At 44.0% G+C, this 25,109-nt stretch overlaps 1 protein-coding gene and 1 long non-coding RNA gene across 4 annotated transcripts; one reads left to right on the top strand and one right to left on the bottom strand.

The window, feature by feature from the left end:
- Nucleotides 1-1,090: 1,090 nt before the first annotated feature.
- Nucleotides 1,091-21,622, bottom strand: SLC22A2 (solute carrier family 22 member 2). 3 transcript variants are annotated; one of them, XM_032443291.2, is made up of 12 exons: nucleotides 21,072-21,622; nucleotides 11,984-12,493; nucleotides 11,054-11,157; nucleotides 7,858-8,012; nucleotides 6,767-6,935; nucleotides 6,372-6,486; nucleotides 5,733-5,839; nucleotides 5,353-5,567; nucleotides 3,713-3,821; nucleotides 2,949-3,061; nucleotides 2,490-2,589; nucleotides 1,091-1,996 (listed from the first exon to the last, which is right to left on the bottom strand). In XM_032443291.2, exons 2-12 carry the CDS (start codon nucleotides 12,392-12,394, stop codon nucleotides 1,930-1,932), a joined length of 1,665 nt encoding a protein of 554 aa, XP_032299182.2. In that variant the 5' UTR covers nucleotides 12,395-12,493; nucleotides 21,072-21,622; the 3' UTR covers nucleotides 1,091-1,929. The 3 variants fall into 3 exon arrangements, 2 of the variants coding, with proteins under 2 accessions (XP_032299182.2, XP_085397533.1); XR_014943975.1 differs by lacking the exon at nucleotides 5,353-5,567; XM_085541407.1 differs by lacking the exons at nucleotides 1,091-1,996; nucleotides 2,490-2,589; nucleotides 2,949-3,061; nucleotides 5,353-5,567 and having other exon boundaries at nucleotides 3,663-3,821.
- On the top strand, nucleotides 3,706-4,918 carry LOC146761384 (uncharacterized). Its single transcript, XR_014943976.1, has 2 exons — nucleotides 3,706-3,846; nucleotides 4,796-4,918. It is a non-coding gene; the product is annotated as an uncharacterized LOC146761384 (long non-coding RNA).
- Nucleotides 21,623-25,109: the final 3,487 nt, after the last annotated feature.

Below are 25,109 nucleotides of genomic sequence, written 5' to 3'. Positions count from 1 at the left end.
AGTGATCCTGTGCCTCAGGGAGCAGTAGAAGCAAAGTTGGGTCTGTCAGGGACAGTTCAGCACCTTTCGTGATTTGCAGCTGTCTCAGAATTGGGTTCTGCCTTTCTTTGTGCTTTGTTCTCCTTTCCTGCTCTCAGTGGTGGCACTTGTAGTCCTTGCTCATCTCTCCTAATCGCATTCTGCTTTTCCTTTTCCACCCCACTGAACAACCTTAATGTCTTGCAAATCCAGGGGGGAACAGACAAGTTACTGTGGTTTTCCTTTACTGTTTCAGCCTTGCTGTCCCCTAGCAGTGTTGGGGAGCGCTGGTTTCTCATAAGGATACTGTTGCTGCTTAATTGTCATCTGTAGAGAGAGAGCACCCAGCTGAGCAAAAAATGTTGCTAGACTCACAGGCAGCATTCAGTTGCCCCAAGATGACTATTTGGTTGTCAGCATGGTGACTTTGCCCTTGCTTTCAAGGGGCTTGAGCAGCAGTTAATGTTCAGTCTTGCTTTGAGGGCTCTGAAAGCAGGGCAGTACGTTGTCCTGCTGAGCAGGGCCCTCAGATGACACTGGCTCAGGCAGCTGCAAAACTAGCATTTGCTGTAGGGTCAAAGAGGAAAAATTTGGCCTTGAGTTTGGCTGAGGGACAGTGAGGATACAATTGGGTGTGTCTATGAAGCTGCTCTCCTGCTGCGATTGCCAAGAGGTCTCAGCTCCATACCAAAAGAAATCAGTCAGAACTGTTGTTTTTGTTGTGTGATACTGATTTGAAACCTGTCAAAAACTTTGTATGAAAAAAGGGTGAGGGGAACCAAGAAGTGGGACTGGTCAGGAGGCAAACAAAAATGCACTACATATATAAAAGCTGCTGAATCTGATGTGAACCACTTTATGAGACTCCAAAGGGCATAGGAGAGGAAAAGGAGAGACTTTCAACCTTTAAAAGCCCTACAGTTGTTATATTTCAGCATGTTATAAATAGAGGTCTACCTAGATAGCTAGATCCTTGTGGCTCATCTTTTCCATTAATTCATATCACTTATAGATACCTTGGAGCTTGTCTATACAAAAAGTCCAAACCACAACATTAGGAAAGCAATGCATATTAAAATAACAGGAGTTTATTGTTTAAAACACTGTTGTATTATTGCTTGTGCTGCTCCCATTTGACAGATGGTGATGAGGCTTTCTCTCCTTGCCCCATTACTGATATCTCAAGATAGAGCAGTAACACTCAGAACCTCATGGCCTAAGGCTCAGCTGCCTGCAGCATCATCTTCCCTTCTTTTTCATATTCCAGCTTTTCTCATAGCCAGTCAAATTCTGGGATGCCAAAGCTTAAAAGTTGGTCTGGAACTTGATTTCACCCCACTTAGATATCCAGAAAAGGTGGAATAAACTAAGTGGAAAGTTCTGGTGGATATTCTTTGCCCTTGCTCCCTAAGCATGCTCTGCAGAAATGTTCACCATAGGGTGGTAGGAGTTGAGCATGCTCAGCATCAGTCGCTGAGATTTTCAGGGGTGTATGGGCAGTGACACTAAATCAGCTGCTATCTGCATGCTTTCTTTCATGTAAAATTAGGTGCAGTGTAGAGGTGGGTTGGGAGTACAAATACATTCCTGCTTGCTATGGAAGAAAGCATTCCTTCATGAGTGTCCTGCCTGGGCTCCAAAAGTCACTGCTGTCAGATGTCCGGGGACCCTGGAAGTGTAAAAGTGCTCAGAAGACAAATAGAGAAATTCAGTGGAAGATGGTCTGTGAGAGCCTGAAGTGGAAATCCATGGAATCAGCTGGCATGGCTGTGGCTGGTGGCAGTGGGAGAGCAAGCTGGAAGAGGGTAGGCTGTGTTTGCATGGTTCTTTCCTCAGTGCTGGTTGGGGGCTGGTTGTGATGGCCCTTCCACTGCTGCCCAGTAAAAGCGGGTCTGGAACAAAAGTGGAGCCTTACTTGGGTAAACCTTCTGAAGACAGAATTTGAAGATAAATTGTGTTTTCTTTGCTTCTTTCTTGTCTGTGGAAGAAATAAGGGAAAGACAGATGATGCCCTCGGTGGCAAAGTACATTATCCCCTAAATAACCCACATGCTTAAACTCCCTGGAAACTAAATTTAACAACTCTCTCATCACTGTCAGTTATTCAAATGAGATAAAATTATTTGGAAGAACAGCAGGAAAACAAGTGGTTTGGAGAATTTCTGTAGGCTGACCGCAGCTGCATGGATGTCTGAAAATTGTGTTAGTGGTTGCATTAGTTACTTTGTCTGTTTCTTTTTCTGTTAAAGCTGTGGTTTCTACAGTAATTTCTGGGTGTGTATTTGCCTGTGTGAACTTCCTAACTTCTAGAGACAACTTCTATCCTTCCTGCACTGTGTTGCACTCACTTTCTGGCCAGGCTAGGTCCTGTCAGGTCCCCAACTTCGGGTGATGAATGAAATGAATGATGGCTTTGCTGCCGTGAAGGAAAGCTGCTCTAATCTGTGGGGCCTGTGCTTGACACATCGTACCTGTGCATGTTTTCAGCATCTTCAATGGTCTCAGGCAGAGATTTTCCCTTTGTTTCAGGTAGGAGCAAGACCAGGCCACCACCAACAAAAGCAATCCCGGCTGCAGAGAGACAGCAAGAACCAGGATAGGAGAGACTTAACAAGCTAGATCTGATATGCATCTTGTATGCACATAAGCATATGTACATTTCTCTCAGCATCTTGTTTGTTTTTTTTTTAACAGGGGGAAATTGGTCACCAAAATCACCTGCCCAGGGAGGTGGTGGAGTCATCATCCCTGGCAGTGTTCAAGAGGCGTCTGGATGAGGAGCTACGAGATGTGGTTTAGTGGTTTGTTGTAGGTAATGGGAGGGCAGTTGGACTAGATGATCTTGTAGGTCCTTTCCAACCTTGTGATTCTACGATTCTGTGATCACTCACCTAGGCTGAGGCAAACTAACCACCTCCCAGCTCTCTTACCAAAGACAACCAGAGGCAGCTCATGCCAGAGCTCCGCCAGTCTGTACACAATGAAGGGGGTAATGATCCCACCGATGTCACACATGGACGAGCAGATCAGCACTCCTAGGTTTCTGGAAAGAACACAGACACAGGCCCATGTCAGGGGCTCTGCCTAGGGGTACCCCATACAGTGCTGTGCAACCCTCCTGCTGCCACCCATGGCTGGAGTAGGGTGGAAGAGAGGGGCCAGTACCCTGCTGAGGGGGTTGCAGCTGATGGGCAGAGGAACAAGCTGTGGGGACAACAAGGCAGTAACAAGGCAGGGGCTGAGAAAGGCCCTATCAAAGTGAACATAGGAAAGCACAGGTTGTGCGCTCTCCTCTGAGGAATGCTGCAATAAAAATGGGTGAGGAGGGAGAAGATGGTAAGGTAAGGCATTAAAGCCAGTCCTATCTTGGGATAGGGGTGTTAACGAGCATTTGACTTCAGGTTCACCAAACAGCCCTGAAAGAGGGATATCTGAAAAAGTTTCTTACATATCCCATTAGGGAGTCCTGCCTTAGTGCTGGGCTAAGAAAAGCAGCACTGTATTTCCTCCTCACAGTGATGGAAAAAGCTGACTGGTGGGCTGTCAATTTTAAATGACATTTCTGCTATTTGACAGGTCCTCTTTTTCTTCCATGACAGATGTTTCTGAGGTCCAAATGGTGACTCTATGATTGCCTCAAGTGGATTAACAGATATACTCACTGCTTAACTCCAACAGAAGGAGATACACTTACCTGAGAGAAGTTGGATACAGCTCAGGATTTACCAAACAAACCATCTCAAAGCACATGGTAATTCCCATTCTGCCCAGGCATGCTGCGGTCATTTTAAGCCAATAAAGAGCTGGAAAGACATTGCGTATATTGAGGTCAGGATACAAAACCAATTTTTTTCTGCGGTAAACACAGAACAGCACTAAAGATTTAATTTAAGAAAAGAGGAACTTTACTGTCATATATTGTCCTGAGGTCTGAGTATGATTGTGTTGTTTCATTCTTTAAAGAATTTATAATATGATTGTCTTGTGATTCAAGCAAGTAACAGAGGTTTGAGGCTGTCACAGAGAGGAAACTGATAAAAGTATATTGGGTATTTCAGTAAATTAACCAAAACTTGTGCAAAAATGCCATTTCCTGCATGCGATAAAATGAAGCAGTGCGCAGCTGCTTTCTTGGTTGCCAAAATTTGCTAACTTGCAAGATACTGTGCACTTTTGCACAGAGATGTCTGATGGCTTTATGGAAGGCACAAGCTGGTGCTGTCACCCCTCTCTCTAGGTATGTGCTCTGTGATTGCTTTCACACCTGAAGACAGAGACATTTGCCGCAAATGAAGGCATATCCCAGTGCTGAAGTGGGCATCAGTCCAGGACACTGCTGCATGCCTCATGGGTTCTTAGATCCCAATTTGACCTCAGACTGTGGTTTTAGCTGTTTCAGCTACCAGCACATGTACAGCATGGACTCTCTGCCTCATTTACCCCACTGAGGGATGCAGTGTTTCACAGACTAACAGCTACTGATAACCACTCCTGCAGAGTACCTCCAGAGCTGAGCAGACAGCCACTGCTGCACATGGCTGGCAGCAATTGCATCTGAGGGCAGCGGCCGGAAGGCTCCCATCCCAGTGCTCCTGTGGAAAAGCACATCAGTCCCCTCTGTATCCCTGCAGTCCCCAGCTGCTTGTGAAATATCTATTGTCTGAATGCTTTGTTGTTATTTTTGCCTATTATTTTTTTTCCATGACATTTTCTGTTTTCTGTCCTTGTTCTGCTGTGAACTGATAGTTGTTTGGCACTATTATTTCTATGGTTTCAGCCTAACTACACTCCATAAAAAGAAACGAAAGATGTTCCAGTCAGTGGCTCTCATGGGAGACATTTCCTTGAGACTCCGGACTTGGAGAGAACGCTCAGCTGAATAAAAGCCAAGTGCCTGTCACTGTGGTTGCTCAACATCCTACGCTGCAAGAAGCAGTGTATCCAGATGGTGTTTAAGTTTGTTTGTCCCTACATCCTAACGCTTTAGAAACAGAAAAGATGGGGCTTGGGGGATGAAGAATGGTGCATCCAAATCCAAATTCTAAGCCACACAAAAATCAAAGACTTAACAGGGCATTTCTTGTGGTCTAGCACTGGCAGACTTGCCATCTAATTTGGTGCTATTTTGGAAATGTAATTGACCTCCTTCCTCAATCCTCTCACTATCTGGTGTAAATAGTGATACTGGATATACATAGGCTTCTGTGGAATTTGTGTTCATTGGATCATAATACTGACATGGATCAGGTTTGCAAAGATTCCTTTTGATTTTCCAGAACAGTGACATGGAGATGTAGAGGGATTTCACTGACTGAGGAGATTTGAGTGACTCACTGTCTGGAACTAACGCCGTAACAAGGCAGGCACCACCTGTCATCACATTTGCCACAGCCCATGGGTAGCGACGGCCAATGCGATCCACTGTTAACAAGAGGATGAAGGCAGCTGGGAACTCAACAAGAGCAGAATAGAGGAAATCCAGGTAAATGTTCCCACTAGCTAGTCCCATGTGCATGATGAGCCCTTGGTAGAGGACGGAGCTTGTGAACCTATGCAGAGAACAGGCAGATGAAATCAAACTCTTTGAGAGAGAGCTTATGCAAAGGACTCAGATTTGTAGCTGGTTTGGAGCAAAACAGGCTTAAATCAATGTTGACATTTTAATTTGAATTGAATACAACACCTCCACATAGGCTGCAAAAGTATTCCCTTACCAACTGTACATCAGAATGAATGTGTGCTTTCTTATCTGAGGTGTCCTGACCAGGTCAAGGTATGAAGGTTTCATCTTTTCTCCATCTTCATCTTCAAATTTGAGGTTCTGGGAGCACAGATGAGAGAGAAGGATAAAAGATTATAGTTAGCAGGTGAGAGGATGATGAGCACTGCAAGGAATATTTTCCCCTGGATGTTAGTTTTGATTTATTAGTTATGAAAACAAAACAACTTCTCCAAAGTATTTTGGGGAAAGAAAATATGAAAATGTATGTAGACAGTTCTCATGTCTGTGCAGCAATATGTATGAGGCTGTTGCATGGCATGAAGTGGTAGATTAAAAAATGAATGAGGATGTCTTGGATTGTTCAGTTACGAAACTGGGTGAGTCTGCTGTGTGTTGATTGGTATTAATTAAAGGACGAATGTTTCTTGTCTGCTGGCCATCTTTGCAAGTCTCTTTTCTCAAACAAGCTCTGTTAGAGTTCTAGGCAGGCAAAGAAAAGCAACTTGTACGTTAGGAAACTGCAGTTCTTTCTGCCACCAAGCTGCTCCCAAATCTAAACCCACAGCAAGCCTAACATTGTAGCTTTGCTTGCCTGAGCTTTGCACACACTCAGCAAATGCAGTGTATTCACCTGGAAAGATGGAGGTAGCTGCTTCTTGTTTCCCTTGGCAATGCGCTTAATAACTTCCATAGCTTTGTCATTTTGCTTCTGAGTTATTAGCCATCTGGGGGACTCAGGCAGACACCTGCAAGGCATACAAGCATGACATTTAAGGGACAGGAAAAGGCAACTGTGCATGTTACAGGTTGTTCCTTGCTTCAAGATGGCTTGGAACAAACTCCTGGGCAGGGGGAAGAAAATGAAAGAAAAACATAAGATCTGGTCTGACATTGTTTCCGAAGTCCCACTGGTAGCATTATGTCTGACCTCCTCAAAGAAACTTGGACTCCCAGGTGCAGTCCACTGAATTATCTTTTTGACTTAGGGTTGCTGGGAGTTGTGATACTGGGAACTTAGAAACTTACCAGTAGTAGAGTAGGAAGAAGAAATTGGGCAGGGTGACAGCAAGCTGAAGCCACCTCCAGTGCGGGAGCACATAAGCCACAGCAGTGAGGATGAGGAGTCCCACAGTGAAGGCAAGCTGGTAGATGATGCCCACCGTTCTCCGGAAGCTTAGGCCAACAAATTCTGCAGCTACAAAGATAATGTTATGTGAGGCAGAGGGAAAACAATGGGAAAAGGTATTTGCCAGCAGCTGAATGACATGGAGCCCCTATAGCATCATGTGAGGACGTGGGTTTAGTTGGGGAAGCAGAACTGGCCTGGGGTACAGGCTGCAGCCTCAGTGCAAGAAACAACTGGTGCCACTTTTCTGTCTGTCTGCAAGATGTAGTTTGCTCTGCTTGGAGGCAACAGGCAGTGTGGCTTCAGCTGGGGCTGACCGTGTGGCATGACTCAGCTTTTCAGGAGAAGTCTCCATCGGTCAGTTAGGGACTTAGCCCCTCTACTAGGAGTGTCAGGTCTCACCCCAAACAAGGGCAAATACAGCTTTCTGTCTCCTGCTCCATCTATCCAAGGACTAGCTTGCAATACCTGCAGCATCTGCTGGCTCCTGCCTCCCACCCAGTTTGATAACAGGGCCTCTCCTGCTGAGATGCAGCACAAGGTTTGTGAAACACGGATGTTATCGCTTGCAGTGGTGCTTGCTGCCTTTCCTAGAAAAGCACTGGATGTCTTTACAGCATTTTCAGTTCTCGACCTTAGACTTTGTTCTCCTATTTGGCATGTCACTTCAGATACAAATGCTCCCTAGTGTCTAGAACTGCCTCCTAATTATTCTATGTATGTGTACAAGTTGGTGCAAGCTTTCCAGGAATAAAATGTTGATTTGAGAACAAAGTCTGTAGGCCTGCGAACACTCAAGACAGGAAGCTCACAAAAGAAAACACAGTTTGACTCATAGACGGTTTAAAGCAACAAAGTGCAGTTGGGCAGTAAACAGCATGCTGTCCCTGTCTCCACAGATCCCTAAACACCAAAAGGCAGCAGCAGTGGCCAGCCCTGCTGATAACCGAGGGGCTCCTGCCCAGTGAGAGGAAATGCAAGGCGCCGTAACTCAGGACGTATCCTGTCAGCCAGCCCCCCTTGCTGACCAGCCCCTGGATCAACCGAAAGATCACCGTCCACGTATAGCTGGGTGCGAAGGACACGAGAACCCCTGAGACAGAATTGATGAGGACTGTGATCAAGAGGCAGAGCTTGCGGCCAAACCTGCAGAGGAAAAGAAGAAAAATAAAAGAGGAAAAAAGACTCAGCTCGCATTTGCACAAAACCCGAGCTGACCTCTCCAATTCAATTCCCTGGTCTTTTGCTCTCATCTACCTTCCCACCCACTGGAGCACAGACCTGTGGAGAAGAGCTGAGATGGAAGTTGTGCAAGTTGTTACTGTGTTTGCTTAGCACTGCCATTACCACATCAGTCTGAAAAGTGTGGTGTTAGACTGATGGTGCACACAGTGGCCAAATCCAGAAGCAAGAGTTAATAGAAGGAAGAGAGACTGTATCTCTTCTGAGGTATAGTTGGAAATGGAGGGACCGCAGGAGAGACCTGAAAAGTGGGAGGAATGTAGGAGCCATGTTGTTTTGTTCTGTTCCTGAGCTCTGATGCATTTCCCATTTGCACAGGCTGGTGACAGATACTAAGAGTGCTTGGGAAGAAAGAAAGCACCACCTGCTTTGGCCAAGCTTCCCTGCCACTATACTTACCTGCTGCACACACAGAGCTAGATGGCAAACCAAAGGGTGTGAAGAGGCTGAGCATGGTCCCTGTCCCCCTTTTCTGTACTCATTCTGAGTAGGAGTCTGGATCTGCTACTCCCTTTACAGCATTTTTCATTTCAATAGAAACTCAGGGAACTCCCTAATCCTGTCTTATCAGGTCATCGCTGAATTCTGGTTCATGACTTATTGAGTTCAATAAGTGCTCTAATGAGGCCCTTCCTCCCTTCTTTCAGAGCTGCAATATATATATATATTTAATGTAGATCGTGTTTGATTACTGTTATCTTTACCTGTATTCTCATTTAATTTTTACTGTCTGCTGAGCTCTTCTTGAAGGGGGTCTCGGACATTCTTGTTATTTGTCATTCTCTGTATCACTGTGACTCACCCGCACATAGTCAGAAATAGATTGTTTCCAAAAGAAACAAGCTTACTGGAGCACTTGAAAGGCATTTCTTCTTTAGCTGACAGAGACATCTATTCAGTTAGAAGTATGATTTATGAAAGCCATTAAATTAGTCAGCGTACACTGACAAAAACAGCATGATAATAAATGCCAGCCAAAATAAATATCTTCTATTCTCCCCAATAACCAGCTGATCAAATCTCTCATACTTCTTTCATGAGTCTGACGTACTGATATTTTTTGACTCTGTTTTAAAGACCAGCCCATGAGAGGCTTGTCAGACCACAAGAGATGTCCTCTCCTGTGAAGGCCATTTCCCAGAGGCCTGGCAATAAATGACAGAGGTGCAAACACTGAATCTTAACACTGACCTTGTCAGCTGTCCAAGGAAATAGGAGTGTTCTTTCCAAGACACCAGTACTTGGAAATGTGCCCAGAACCCGATCGAGTCAATGAGTTGGTCTGATCCCTCTGAGAGAAGTGCATCTGGGGAGAGCTGATGAAATCTCCCCTGCAGCACATAAAATGTTCTCAAAAATTGCCCTGAGTACAGCAGATTTCAGGCACTTAATGTATGGAAGAAACAGCACTCCGTATGCACTCCTGGTAGAGGAGAGATGTTTCAAATTCAGGAAACAAATAATACATAGGCCTTTTTTTCCCATTCTGTCTATGAAATTTTAGGCTTCTGCAGTTGTTCTTGTCCTAAGTACCTGGATGTGAGATCTTGCTTTGCTTCTGAAAGCTTGCACTGCTTTAAGACCATAGAGAATGGGAGAGGGTGTCTGTGAGTACAGCAGCAGAAAAATGCTCAGTGTTATGATGTGTACTTGCATTACCTTAACAGCAATAATATCTGACTCTCATGTCTTATAATTTGCCTGATTATTTAGTGTTTTTAAGCAAAAGGAGCATTTTACATATAATATGCTGTGGGACCGTGATCCTTGGTTCTACTGTTTCCTGTAACCATACTTTGTCAAGAAATTCTTTTCCTAGTTGTTATTGCTTAGTTCATCTCTGTGTTTTTGGGATCTGCTTATCACTGTTTCATGTCCTATGATACCTATGCTGCTACATATCTCCTCCTTTGCTCCCATAAGCTGCGCATCATTACTGAAATATCAGTTCATGTAAAAAGGATGGAATACTTTTAAAGTGTACTGGAAAACTGGCCAGAAAGCAAGAGTTTTGCTTTAAGGGAAAGAGAAGACAATAGCTTGCTGAATGTTTCTGATGCAAAAAGAAATCAAGATCTTTCAAAATGTGTGAAGAAAAGCAAAAAATGGAGGAAGGAGGAAAATGAAAAGGGAGATTTGGCAGTATATGAACAGCAAAACCGAGTTAGAGTCCTCAGCATGGGAGGAAAAGGCTATCACCACCAGTGCTGGCATAAATTCTAAGAATTCAAGGAAAAAACATTTCTTCAGGCTGACTCTATGGAAGGAAGCCTTTGTGGGACTGTTCATCCCCTATTAACTTCACATATTCCAAATTCCAATTTCAGCCTCTTTTATCATTGTACTGCGGGGAAAAAAAAGCACAGGAAAGCCAGCTATGAAGCATAATGTTTATTTTGAGTGTAACCTGAAAAAAATATGAGCAGATATATGGCACACTGACATTTTTTGATGATAAAAAGGAAGTGAGATTTATACCCAACTGTGTACAGAGTGAGCTGAGAGAGGGACAAGGGAAGAGTTAGGAAGTAACTTTTTCTCCATCTGGGAAAAACATTCCTATTTTAAAGCTGATTTACAGCCATCTGGATAGTGTTAATACCAGTGTGAAACAAATTTATTACAAGATGGGCAAATAGTTATTTGAGCTCATATTGCAGATTGTCACTGTTAAAGAAAACAAAATCACTCCACTCTTAATCATGCAAATTCCACACAAAACCATTGAGAGAGTGAACACTGTGACATTTCTATGGATTCCTGAATCACAGCAGCCAGGGTTTAGGAACCATGATCCATTCCTTTTTAAGAGATACATGGGCCTTCTGAAACAAGTTTTTGGTGCATTTATTTCCCCTTTGGGTTGTGAATGTTTTTCAGTGACATGCAAGAAGCAGAGGACTGGAAGAAATAGTTCTTCTCACACCTGTATACACATTACATACCTATCTGCTATGTAGCCGATGATTATGGAGCCAATAAAGAACCCAACATTCACAGATGATTGAAAGAGATCCAGCTTCCAGGAGTCCTCACACACCAGGTTAAACTGCAAGGATAGTAACAGAAGAAGGGAACATTCAACTCCAAACATGGCTTTTCGAGGAGGGATAATGGAAGGAAGCAACTTGGAATGGAAAAGAATAGAATGAAAAAAAAACAACTAGGAAACAGGCTCTGAAAAATAAAATACATAATCTCTTAAAACCAACATCTGCAATACATCTCATCCAGATTTTCCCAGACCTTACAGAGAAGTTATGCCTTGGAAAATGATTACACAATGACATAAGAACAGAATGACAAAGGCAGAGAATCTTTGAATGGAAAAGTAAAAAAAGCTCAGAGAAATATTGCTTTCTCCTCCCCCATATCTACTAGAAATTTAGGGGATGCTGGGAGCATTATTTCCTTCTCAGATGCCAAAGGCTGCTCCTAGCCATGCAGTATCTCACTGCATGAAACCAGCACAGTGTGGGAGGTGGTGGTGTTACAAATTTCAGGGCAATTTGTGTGCAGGGACTGTAAGCAAGGATCTCCATCCATGGAGCTTTCTTTAGCTGGGCTTTGCCCTCAGGTGGCACTGCTGGGTAGCGTAGAGTTTTCCCAGCTTTGACTGGGCAATATGGTTTGCAGGAGCTGGGAGAAGCTGAGAATTTGGCCAAATGTAGCTTTTGTAAAAGTTAAAGAGGGGTATTTGGTAAATCAATGAAAGCACTGCCTTTTTCTTTTTAAACACTATTGCGAAAATATCAATTCAAATGTTACTAGAATTGAAAATTTTATTGAAAATTTTATTTCAACCCCTCTTTCTACCTCAGGTAAGTTTAAGGATTGCAGATAAGATAGGTATTGTTGGACAAACTGTGCCTTACCTCGGTCACTATGGAGGTCCCAGAGTAGTCATAAACCCACCCGTCTTGGCAGGGGCCAAGCGGGACAGAGCTCCGGTTGCCCACAATGCTGCCAAGGGGGTCAGTGCAGCTGACACCCGTTGCATTCCAGTCCACCTCGTACCTGCTGCAACGGCTGCTGTAGGTGGCCCCATGGCTGCCCCACTCAGGGACGGTGTGGTTCAGCTGCTCCGCCAGGCTCCAGCCACAGCGCTGGCTCAGCTCCGCCGCACCAGGGCTGAAGCAGCGATGCTCGGGGGTGAACCCGAAGAAGACGACACCCACGTAGACAGGAGTGAAGGCAGCAGAAAGCAAACACAGGAGGAAGAAGGTTTGTTTCTGGAACCTGTCAAATTCTCCAATGTGCTCTAAAATGTCATCCAGGGTTGGCATCTTTATCTCCTGCTGCTTATTAAAATATCTAACTGTTGCTTTTCACGGCTTCTACCTTCACTGTGATCTTACATCACAGCTGAGGTGTTTATTTAAAACCTGTAGACAAATAATTAAAGAATGTGGTCAATTGTCAAGCCATGCATTGCAACCTTTGTTTCTCAAGAACCTTTTCTAAACAAACTTTGGCTCTCGTATTTTAATCTTTGCTGCTATTTTGTATACAACAGTGAAGTAGATGAGTTCTTGCCCTACATTATGGCCATTTCGAGTCAAAGAATCACAGAATCATATGGGTTGGAAGGGACCTTAGGAAGTCATCTAATTCAATCCTTATGCTGAAGCATGTTCCCTACAGCATGTTGCGTATGAAAGCATCTGGGAGGGTTTTCAATATCTTCAGAGAAAAAGACTCTACAACCTCTCTGGGCAGCTTGTTCCACAACCTTCACATTCCCAGACAGTTCTTTCTTGTCATTTTACAGTATGGGGTAGACAATAATTCCTTTTCCCAGTGCCTTACAGTTAACTGAGGGCATAAATATTATGAAGTATTATCCTCTCCCCTGTATATATGCGACTGTAGGACCTAATTATCAGAATTATCTTGGATATAGATAACAGCTTGTATGCTACTTTGGGGTTCTGGAAAAGACAATTCCAAGAAGGCACAACAGAGCGGATTTCTATTAGGGTTTCAAGAGCTAAAGAATAGCATTGTATCCCACATCAGAAACAGACAAGCCACCACAAGTACAAATGGGCATTTCTTAATTGTTGGTACACAGACCAAGCTTGCCATAGTTCACAGGTGACTGCTCCATGACCAAGGAGCAAGGAGAGGGTTAAGGGTCAGTGAGTGTCCCCAGGACACAGCACTGGCCCTCAGAGGCCTTCCCTGTCCTGCACCCCTGAGAGAGAGTAGGAGGAGGCTGTTCCAAGCTACAGCCTCATCTGTCAAACACATTCCAGCTGTTTCATGTGGATTTATTAAACAGCGTTAATGGGTAAATGTGTGCTTAAGCAACGGAGGCATCTTCAATCTCTTTTACTGAGTGGGATGATTTCTTTCATGTTCTCAAAATTGCAGTTACATAAGGCGCTTTCATGATGTTCCCCATTTGCGTCCCCTGTAAACAATTAGCTTGTGTTAAGTAATGTAAGTCGTGATGGAGAACTGGAACAGATTCAGGGCAATGCATCTGAGCATCAGAAGTGTGGATTTGGACAAAAACATCCGTCAGCAAAGGCTTTGGCCGTTTAAAGAATATTTCTGCTGGTGAATGCTCTGAAAACAGGTTTTATTTTTTCTCTTTTCTGGGCAAAATGAAACCACTTTGCAGCTTGCCTGGCCCTTCTGGGGGGAATCCCTGGGCAGGTTGGTGTCACGGAGTTAATGTCTCTCCCAGGAGCACTCTGTGACCTCTTTGAGTTTTATGAAGCACAAAACTAAGTGATGAACTTTGGAGGTAAACAGAGGTGATAAGTAATGTGCTATTTTATAGGGCTATTAATAACAAATCCTGCTGAGTTGCAATGACAGTCATACCTGGAAACTGTCAAGAATCTCATATGGGACTGCTACTTTGCAATAAACATCTTTTACAGCTAAAAAAAGAAAAAAAAAAAGGCATAAACCTTTGACCATTTACAACTTAACCGTTCACCTATCTCTGTTTAAGTCTGTTATACATCAGAAGCAGGGAACTAGCTATTCCCCTTGTGAATGCTTCAGGTCAGAGGGAAAGGACCTCATTGCAAAAGCAGCCTTCAAACTGTACTCCCAGCTGCACATGCACAGCTCCTCAGTGCATGTATATGACACATCTGTTCTCAGGTAAAATTTGGGCCAGTGAGAACCCAGTTAATTGCAACAGAAGTGCATAAAGCACCCCATAAAGCTTTACTCCCTTTTTTGATTCTGCCAGGTTTAATTTGATCCTGGAGTAAGACTGATACAGTTATTGAGTACATCTGCCAGCTTTGCTGGCAGAAGGTTGTCTTCATTTGTAAGGTATATTAGTGTTCCTTCTCTTGGAAGACCTCTAGTGGAACTTAGAAATTCTCTTGTATTTCCAGTAAGCTACTGAGTAGTTTCAGATATTGAATGGCATCTGGAGGATTTTGCTACTGACATCTGAGCTGCCCTCAAATATTGTAGGAAGACTCCCTAAGATTGGTGACACCAGCCATACATTTATGCCTTGGCTACAGCACTTTCTGCTAGTCCATCCTGAGTAGTTCATCCCATCAACATGAGGGAATGGAACTTCCACTGACTTCCATCATCTTAGCACATAGAGTGTGTTTGTTTGATCACTTCAGGAAGTTTTGCAGATAAGTTTTTTCACTTTTGAAGAGGATGACGCAAACATGTATGCAGTTCTCTTGGTAGATCTGAGTGTAAGTAAATGTGCAGCACGATAGCTTATCAGTATGACATCTGTACTGAGAACCTAAACAGGGCACTATTTGGCCATCCACACTCCTTAGCTTTACCACTGCTTTCCCTTATTCTCATTAGCATGGTTCTCACATTGCCCAGATGTGTTTGGTCAGTGACACTGTCCAAAAGCTTCAACTGGTGTGCAGGAGGAAAAAGCTCACCCTGGTTCACTATGATGCGTACAGATGTAAGCCATACTATGCCACATGCCTTTAGCAACAAAAAGTGGCCAGCTCATTTTATTTGTTAGTGCAGATACAGTACAACGTCACTCAGTATATAATGTGTAACAGCAGCTGGGGAGCAAGATAAACAAAGCTGGAGCTGTTCTGTTAGCAAAGGATATCTGAGCCTCTGGCAGAAGAACCATATTGCCCTGCAGTAGCAGGTCCATGATGCAAAGTACCAACTGTGATAGTTTTTCTGTATGTAATCAGTAATCTCTTCAGTTTGCAGCAGTGAAACATTACTGTGCCTGTTTCACAAGATGTCAGCCTTCTAAAAGATGTGCTCCTGTATTCCAACCTTCCTGAACTTCAGATGTACGCTTGCAGGGCTGGGTGAAATGGGGATGAAATAAGGCCTAAAATTCTGTTCTAAAAAATTAGATACAGTTGCAAGCCAGGTCTAATTAATCCACAATAATAATGTATAATTATAGCACATATGCTGTCAAACAATAGCCCTGACAGTTAAAGATCTGAAAACATCTCACTCCTGAAGATCAAGACTGAAGCAGAAGAATGCTCCAGGTTATTGTTCCAGAGAGGTTAGCCTTTGGTCTTTGTGAATTTAGGCTAAAATGACCTACTAAAGGTGCCTTAGGCAGATATTTCCACTGAGGTGCCTGCTCTAGTGTTCTCCTACAAGCCTTCTTAAATGAGCAAGTATTGCTGAATTGAATTCCTTCTGGTAAGTCATTCTTTTATCCACATCACTTAGTTATGCTTTCGATAAGTGCTTTGCTGTATGTGTAGCTTTATTGCAACTCCATATCCAGTAAGGACTTAAGCATTTAACAGGGAGCTTTACAGGTGGTGCTACATGCCAGAATCAAGTACTGATCTAAGGATCTGATCTAAGGAGGATATACCATATTCACAGGAATATCTTTGAGAAAAACAACAAAAAAAGCAAAATTTGGACAGTCTAGGAGTCCATAAATCACCAGTACTTTGCATCATGGGATCTCAGATTTTCAGATCCAGAGGTGAGAACTAGGTATCCAGAAACCAAGAGCTGACTATAGAGGGAGCCTACACACCTTTGTTTTTGGGCTAAGTTATTTGAAGAAGCACATGTTTGTTCTTAGTATTTATTTATACCTAGATAATGTGTTATATAACTGAGAGAGAGAAACAGAGTGTACTTTGTGGTTGGCTCACTTACTACTAACACATTTTTCTTAGATGATAATTACACTGTATTTGGCAAAAAACCCCAAAACCCTCTATCTTTGGATTCCCCACCTCTAAATCCACAAGTCACTGCATGAGCTCATTTTCTCATTTAACACTAATTATCACATAGTATTGTGCAACCTGGGAGTAGCTCTGCCTATGACAACTCAGTGCACAGTCTTCACTCTTCAACTTCTGCTGTGGCATGCAGTGTGATCTGCAGCTGGAGTTGGCCCTCGGAACACTGCATTTCTGCTTTTGCAGTGGGTGGGAGCATGGCTGAATCACGCTGCCACTGGTGTTGGGGCACAGAGGAAACAAATGGCTGGGTTGATGGATGCTCATGCTGCACTATGAACCTCAACAAGCTGAGCTCCTGTGCCATGGGGTCCTGCTGCTTTGTTCTGACTCACCAAGGAGACAGCAAGGTCACCCTGCAGAACACCTGGGGCATGAGCAGCTGCTCTTATCAGAGCAGGTGGAGATAACATATTTCTACAGGGAAAAAAGAGCTCTGGCAAGTAACTACTAGTACAGAGTCTAAAGAGTGTGCTTCGCACTTCAGGAAAAACACACAGGTTTTGTTCAATGGCCATCTGAGCTTTTGCACATGCCCACTCACCCATAGAATTCACAAAACACCTCCAAGAGCTGCATGGAGAGTGAGGCTCTTTTCAGCCAGTGATGAGGCTGTACCTGGTGCTGGGGTGGGCCAGTGTGGGCTGCCTGCAGCTATCCTTATGTTTCAGCCCAGTCTAGTCACATCCAGCCACACAGCTGGGAAGCATGCTGGTGCTGGGCTTTGGCATCCTGATCACCTGCCATTCATGGCTGGAAAATTACAAGCCTGGTTCCAGAGGGCTTGCATTCTAAGTCTCAGGTTTATTTCCTTTGCATATGTGAACTGCTGATACCAGCTCTAAGGGGAACAGGACTTAGCATGAGACAAGCAGTGCAAACAGTACATATATTTACTGCCTCAGTTACTGCCTCTGGTGCAAGAAGCAAGGCAGTGGGTAGATGTTGGTCTCCATTAGACATCCCCTTCAGGGTGGTGGTAGGTAGAAAGAAATTACCCATGACCTTCAGTGAGAGCATACTGGCACCTTTGAGCATCTGTAAACCTGGTTGTCTTCTTGAATGAACAGCTTGTGAGATACCTGAGCTTCTGAAGTGACCAGCCATGGGAAATCCTCACCAATAAGGGAGTGAGCAGAATGAGATCTTTGGAATTGGCACAGGTGCACCAGAAATCCAGTATGGAGGTACTGTGGGGCTGGAGTGGGTCTGCTCTTGAGGTATGAGGAACTGGATAGCTGCAGTTAGGAGAGCTCCCAGTGGAAGAGCCCCTTTCAGCAAGTGGAGCTGAGGTGCCAAGTCATGCACATTAGCTAAGTGACTGCAGATGCTCAGTCTCATAATAATAAAAACAAGGACAAAGTGCAGGAAACAGACAAAAAATGAATCACAAATTCTAATGTGGCAGCATCAATGTGTCACCATGTGTGTAGGAACAGTGTCTGTGCAGGGAAAATCCTGTGCTGTTGAGCTGGTGATGAACAGAGGGTTTCCCCTGGCTAATAGTGTGAACAGTACATCCTTCTTGAACATGGTGATTTCCCTAGGCTGAGGAGGTGGAAGCAGCAGCACAGACAGTTTTGCAGTGCATGGGCTGTTCTGCAGAAAAGTATCTTGGACTGAATGACCTCATAAAACATGTGTTCTGACAGTCCTATTGAGCAAGACATCCATTTAGTGCAAGATTCCAATGACTTCTCAGTTACTGGGCTGCTCCCATGGGGATGACACATAAGAGTAAATGGACTGTGACTATACCATGAAATTCCGAACCTCAGTTTCATTTTCATGACTCCCTGAGAGTGGAAGATGCTGGCAGGACAGTGAGTTATATCTGTGGGGAGCATCCAGCTTACCAGGTATTTACAGTGATACAGGTGATAAAAAGCTTTCGCATGCTTTTTCAGACCAGGTCATAGCTACATTGCAGCCATGTCAATATTTAAGTGCACCTGATCTTTGAATGCAGCAGAAGATGCTGGGATCTCAACTTTTCTACCTGATCTCTGGGTATGTCTTTACTGTGACCTGCAGCTGAATTGAACACTCTAATAATGCCAGCACTAGTTCCCAGCTTGCACAGTATACAACACTGACATTAACTGCCTGTTCCAGGATCTAACCACTCTCCTCGTGAAGAACTTCCCCCTAACATCCAACCTAAATCTTCCTTCTTTTAACTTAAAACCATTTCCCCGTGTCCTGCTATTGTCAGCCCTTTCGAAGAGTTTACTCCCCTCCTGGGAGTAAGTTCCCTTCAGGTACTGAAAGGCTGCAATGAGGTCACCCCGCAACCTTCTCTTCTCCAGGCTGAACAAACCCAACTCCCTCAGCCTGTCCTCATAGGGGAGGTGCTCCAGCCCCCTGATCATCTTTGTGGCCCTCCTCTGGACCCTTTCCAAAATCTCCATATCTTTTTTGTACTGAGGGCTCCACACCTGGACACAGTACTCCAGATGGGGCCTCACAAGAGCAGAGTAGAGAGGGACGATCACCTCCCTATCTCTGCTGACCACCCCTCTCCTGATGGAGCCCAGGATCCCATTTGCTTTCCAGGCTGCCAGAGAAGAGTATGTCCCTCCATGCTGGTCCTTTGTGGGGATGAACTGTGCTATCATCAGGCCATAAATCTAAACCCAGCTCAAATCAAATGTGACAGCTACCCAGTGGGGAAAAATACATTGCAGCCTCATTAACTCTGATTTTACTTAAAAAATTCTGTAAGACTTGTACATGATCTCAGTTACAGGGCAACTGTTAAGCCAGATGATAACATACAAGATCATTGCTGTGGTTATTTTGTGGTTTCCAGTTACAGATAATTCAGTAGAAAAACAATTTCCTGTTCTGTACCCGAAGCACTGTGGTGACACTGTTGTGGCATCTGGTGATGCAAACTCCCGTTCTCACGGCTCCCTGTAAGATGAGAATGTGCTGTGGTGAAGGTTTTGTGGTCCATTCTTGTTCAGCCTCTTTTTCTTCTAGGTTCTGAGGTCACAGCACCTGTGTGTCATGTTCTCATTTGAGCTTGGTGCCATGTATTCTTGCTTCTACTTCCAGTACTGCCTATAATCAGGTTCTCCTAGACAATGACCTTTGCCTCAGGCATCATCTTGTATCAGGACTCCACGTGCAGGCCATCACCCCAGCTGCCCCTTGGGAACAGCCTGTGCCATCTCTCTGGGCTGGCTGTGACTGCAGCCATCAGTGCAGCCTCACTGATTCCTCAGTCTAAGGCTTGCACACACACATAGCATTCCTCTGGGAAAGGTGAGCAGTGCAGAGGAAGCAGACTGCTGCCCACTTACATCTACCAGGTGACCTCAGATACTGTGTCACAGGCCATGCAGCAGCAGACAGGGAGGAGCTGAATGCTTTCTGAGATGGCAGTTTCCCTGCCACGTACCAGTTGTTTTTCCCCACCATCCCCATCTCCTCACAGATTGCCCCATTTGAGCCTAACCTGCTGTTCTGCTGGTTTTTGCAGTTATTTGGTATCTGTGGTATGGTAGCCTCTGTGTTTTGTGCCTGGGTCAGCAACTCCTTTGAGCTGCTATCTCCCTGCTGCAATACTAGCAGCTCTGTGGGCACAGCAAGGATTGGTACTGTATGCAGCTGGGTATTTGGAAGTTGTCTGAGTGGCTAGGATGGTGCCACAAGCTATGCTGATGATGCCTATGTGCAGATGACATGGCAACACTGCTGTTTTATGTATTAAACAAAACCAAAGTTGACCTCTTCTACTTCAGCTATGGGAAGAAAAAATAGCATGTGAACTAAAAATACTGTATGAAATAATCCTCTAAATAATCTTTTAATGAAATTCATCTCTGGATGAGCCTCCTCAATCTCAGTGTCAAGGATCTGACAGTTAGTCCAGTAACAGCCTGTTTGCTAAAGCTGGTCCATGCCATCTCCTCAGCTCAGTACAGAGGCATAAAAAGTGGGTCCAAGAATGCCCCACATACTTTTAGGTATGTCTCTAGGGACACAGCAGCTGTTGGTGCTGCCTCAAAGGAGCCCCCTCCCTGCTTCCCCACTGCACTGGCCAGCATGGAACTAGGCTACCTACCACCCCCCTTGTTTGGACTTGGTGGTTTCCCCTATCACTTAGTTGCCCTGGACTCACACTGCATAGTTTCTTCTGGTCCGTCTCCCAAAGACAGGTGACAGACTTGGCACCCAGTAAGTGTAATGACATTTCAAAGCAAATAAGCATTAAAGCAACTGAAAGTAATTAAAATATCCTGTGATAGATTCATACGTACAAAAAAAAAAAAAGCCCATTTAGAGTAGTGTGCTAGGTGATGGAACATGAACAGTGAGGGTGTATGCCCAGTTAAGCAGTCAGATGGAAGTGGCTTTGTCCTTCCTATTAATAAAGCATGCTCATCAAATAGAAGGTGAGAACCCAGACGTTCAGAATTCCTTCTTGTTAGTATTGTGAAGTGAGAACAAAGGACACAATGTTACAGCAGAGATAAACTACAAAAGCAGTCAACTATAAATAGACTGTTAGCACTGTGAGCTTCCAAAAACAACAACGAGATTAGAGGAAGGCGTTGAAGAATTATGGGTTCACATCCAAAAACCAACAACCAAACAAACCAACCAACTTTATCTCTAGAAATACCCTTGCTTGTTGCACTGTATGAAGTAGCCCTTGTTCAACTCTTGTGACCAAAAACCTCAGTTTTTTAAAGTTATTAGCAAGGGTTCTGACAAGCATACTCTGAAATTATAGCATACTTACCTGAACAGGTAGTGCAGCCTCTCTACTGGTCTCCAGTGCTTAGAGAGATGCAGGTGTTCGCTGTTTTCTGAATAGCATTAAAGTCAGTGAGGCACAAACCCTCCCTATCAGAGGTGCATCTGAATGCCTAGCACCTCATGCTCTCCAGAAGATGACAGGTGCAGCATACAGCTGTTGTGGTGCAGCCAGCCATTCAGGCCTTGGACTGTATTGTTTCTCAACAGCCCTTGGTACCTGAACTCCCACCCTCTGCACTGAGGCAGCAGGATGTGAGGATGGTCTTTGGCTGTAAGGTAGAGGATGTCTTCCTGCTCTGCTCTAACCTTTTTGCTTATACATGATCAAAAGAAATTGAAATATGGTCCATAAACTTGGACTGTCTCAGTTGGTGATCACTGCTCTCTCCCTCTCCTGTGTGTACCTCTTCGCTCCTCTTTTGCTTTTCCCTTCATGCTTTGCTTTTGCTTACTCACTTGAGCTTTCCCATTTCTCCGTGTCCCTATCTTTCTCTGCTATTTCAGCTGCTGTGCTAGTCATGAGTACAAATCCCCCTGGTTGTTGTGATACATTTGTGTCTATTTGTTCTTGGAACCAGATAGTAAAAATAGTCTAAATGCCATGGAAATAGTGAGGGAGAGGAGTACAGTGTACACTGCTTTCATGGATTGCCAAAAGGTGGAAACCCTGTTGCTTGATATTGACTTTTCCCATGTCTCAAAGCTATCCTGCAGCTAAGTTGATCTTTGAGGCCTGGGAAAGGACATGCTCTACTGAGAAGAGCTGTATCTCTTGGAAAGAAAATCTGAAAAAATAAAATAAAATAATGGTGAGAGAAAAGGTGAAAGTGGGTGGTGAAAAAAAAGAAAGCTTGATAAAAGTGTAAGGAAAAAAAGACAAAAAAAAACAACCAAACCCAAACCGGACAAAAGAGTTGTCAGAGAAAATGCGGCATATAATTTAGTATCCTGACTTGGAATATGATTGTACACGTGTGGGAGAGGGGGTTGTAAACTTCTATAACTGCCCTCCAAAGGAGGTCTCAGTCTCACTCTGATCTCAAGGAATCCACAATTTTATCTCCAAGACTGAAGTCTTGTATTTTTTCCATCCTGGTTTCTTAATGAGATGTATGGACAAGATTTTACTGAGAGCACTATGAACATGCACTATTTATGGAGCTGTGGTTAAGGTTCTTCACTTCAGCATGGAAGAGCAATGATTTCAGCACAGGACCACTATAGCTGGTTCTCAGAGGTGGAGGTGAAGTGACTGGAGAGGAATTAAGAAGGGCCCTGCCATCTTCTGCTTTGAACTGAGCTTTGCCATTAAGATGTTGTCATTGTAATTTGATCTACTTCTAGTGAGTTAATCACCGTGGACTCTGCTGTGAAGCCACTAGGTAGTGGAGGTACAGACAATGCTGCAGTCCAGTAGAAGGGCTGCCCCTTTTCCTGGCATGGAGGGCTGAAGAAAAGACTGGTGTGGGCAGTCTTCTGGCCCTAGGATGTGGTGATACTGACTGGTTTACACTCCTGTTGCTTAGGGCTACCTTACCTATAGCAGATTTGTATGGGAGACAAACATTTGGGGGCACAAAGCAGCATAATGAAGTTGCATAATGGGCAGGGTCGATGATGGCTGCCCGAGCTCACTCCAGGGCCCTCTTTTATTAGGCATTTCTATTGGATATGTTTTTCTGTGTAATTTAATCACAGAAGTAATGCTATAATCTGTGATCGTGTCCTAAGGTGTCTGCATGTTCACTGATGTCACTGCTACATTGCTTACATTGTCCCAGAGGATATCAAGGTTTTTAAGTGTTTCTCTGAAGCACTGGTAAGTTATCTGGGGTGTTATATTAAAGCTAAAACTTTCTAGGATTCAGCCAGAGTAGGTATTTATCCAAGTCCCTTTTGTTATTATGCAGACATATATAAGCAGTACTCTAGAGCCTAAGTAGGCAGGGAGTGTGTGTCTTCTCCTCTAGACTACATAGTTTTCATTCTGTTTCTGAAATAGCTGTGACATTCAGGGGTCTAAAGACAGCTCCTAACAAAGATGTTTGTGTTTGTAACTTAGTTCTACTTCCACATCTCTTTCTCCTCTGCTCCCCTTTCATCAGAGGCTTCTGCCTCTCTTCTTTCCCTGGCCTGCTGCCTTCCCACCTTCCACCTTACTCTTTTTTGTTCACTTCTCCACATCTATTTTTTTCTGCTTTTATCATCTTCACCAGTCAGCATCTTCCTCAGCTATGTATCCCCTTGCATATCTCCCAGTACCAAAGAGCACTGTTTATTTTATTATATGCAGAGGACAAAATGCTTGAAATGCTAATTTGACCCCAAGATCTGTCCTCAAAGAAGAGTTGAAGGCATTCTCTCAAGAGGCTACAGTTGCAGGCTTTGTATACAAACCCATCATCATCTTGACCTCAAGTATGTTCAGCTCTTGCAGTTCATGAAGCTGAAGTTCCAGGAAAGCCTCAGAAAAAAAGGGAATTGCTTGCTGTAGAGTAACTGTAATGCTCATTCTCATGAATCTCTCACTGGGATGTTTTAGAATTCTTTTACAAACTTGGAGCCTTACAGCACATTGATATGATATGGTGGCAAATACTGATAATTCACTTTTGGACCAAGAAATGAAAACAAGTGTGAACGCTATGGAGCTCAGGTCACCTTGACATCGTCTATGCCAGTCAATTGAATTGACTTAATGAATCATTATGTCTATGATCAACAATTACAGTAAGTAATATCAGGAACGTTCCCAGATTTCTGCTGCTGGGACTTAGTGCTAATCTCTTGCAGTTGCTAGGTTTTCTTTCAGGCTCTGGTGCACATGCTGTGCACAACAGGAGCAGAATGGATGAGATCAATGACATTTTGATAACCAGCTACTAGACCATGCTTATTTTAGGAAAAGAAAGTTCCTCCTGAGGAAATGCTCAAATGTTGCTCAAATATCAAGTCCGACAAGCCTGCTTTAGCTCCACAGATTAACTTAGAGGTGGAAATGGATGACTTCTTAAACAGGTGAAATGCTGACCAGTGATATGTTATTATATGGCATACAGGAGGCAACTCATGGTTCAGAACTGAGCAAATGCTCTACATGAAAGTCACATTTCTTACTAGAGAAAAGCTTGAGAAGCAGCCAATATTTCACACACACTCAAGCAGAGCCATGAGAGCACTGCGCATCAGTGCGCTATGAGAGACCACATCAAGCTCTATCCCTGTTGGTTTAACTTAGAAGAGGTCCTACAGAGAAATCTTCCTGGTCACAGGGAGCTGTCAGAATCTGCTACTTGACCTTTGGCACCCCAGTGTGATCAACCCTTGCTCAGCCCGGCTGGGATAAAACAGCTTCTTTTGTTCAAAGCCAGCCATCAGACTCTGCCCTTCTTCCTTAGGCACAGACCTGGACCCAAAGGTCACTTCTAAGCTTGATTACTACGAAACAGTTTAACTGGCAGTCAAGTGAAATTCTCTCAAAAGCATCTCTTGGTACAAGTGCAGTAGCTCTTCTACCTACAGCACTCATCTTTGCCAAGCTCACAGTGCAGCCCTGGTCTTCACATCTGTTACAAGACCCACATCAGATAGACTGTATAGTGATCAAAGCCCTCCTTATTTTGCAAGTAACTGTTTTAGAAATTGGAGTTCTACCCAAAACTATAGACATCCATGGTCAAAGCTGTAAGTGACAGTAGATAAGGGACTGATGGAGGTACACTTCGTAGGTGTTGGCTCTGTGCTACCTCATGTAAAGGGGGCTGTAGACTGTATAATCCTGAACAGAGTACAGAATGTGTGCTGTTCCTCTGACTGAGGGAGTTCTACATGAGATGTGCCCATGTGCCTACAAAATGAAGCCCAGCTTTCTCTTCCCTTCTTTTCATACTCAAAAATCCGTCAGGATAGAAAAGTGAAACAGTTTCTTTCCCATTTGTTTTTGAGAGTCTGAAAGGGAAACTGGTCATTTTGTGTTTTACATATGGGGAAGATTTTCTGAAAATAAAATGAACAAGGACAT

Source organism: Coturnix japonica, chromosome 3 (assembly GCF_054131305.1).
Source record: "Coturnix japonica strain WE chromosome 3, WE-NBRP24, whole genome shotgun sequence".
Lineage (NCBI taxonomy): Eukaryota > Metazoa > Chordata > Aves > Galliformes > Phasianidae > Coturnix > Coturnix japonica.
Note: the sequence above shows the minus strand (reverse complement) of the source record. Positions and strands in the feature narration are given on the sequence as shown.

Bases quoted from the DNA above. Each gene is read 5' to 3' on its own strand.
- SLC22A2 (XM_032443291.2), bottom strand. From the start codon at position 12,394: ATGCCAACCCTGGATGACATTTTAGAGCACATTGGAGAATTTGACAGG. The intron at 3,062-3,712 runs GTAAGTGTATCT...TGTTCTTTCCAG, and splicing joins CTGTATCCAACTTCTCTCAG to AAACCTAGGAGTGCTGATCT. The intron at 2,590-2,948 runs GTAAGAGAGCTG...GTCTCTCTGCAG, and splicing joins GCTGCCTCTGGTTGTCTTTG to CCGGGATTGCTTTTGTTGGT.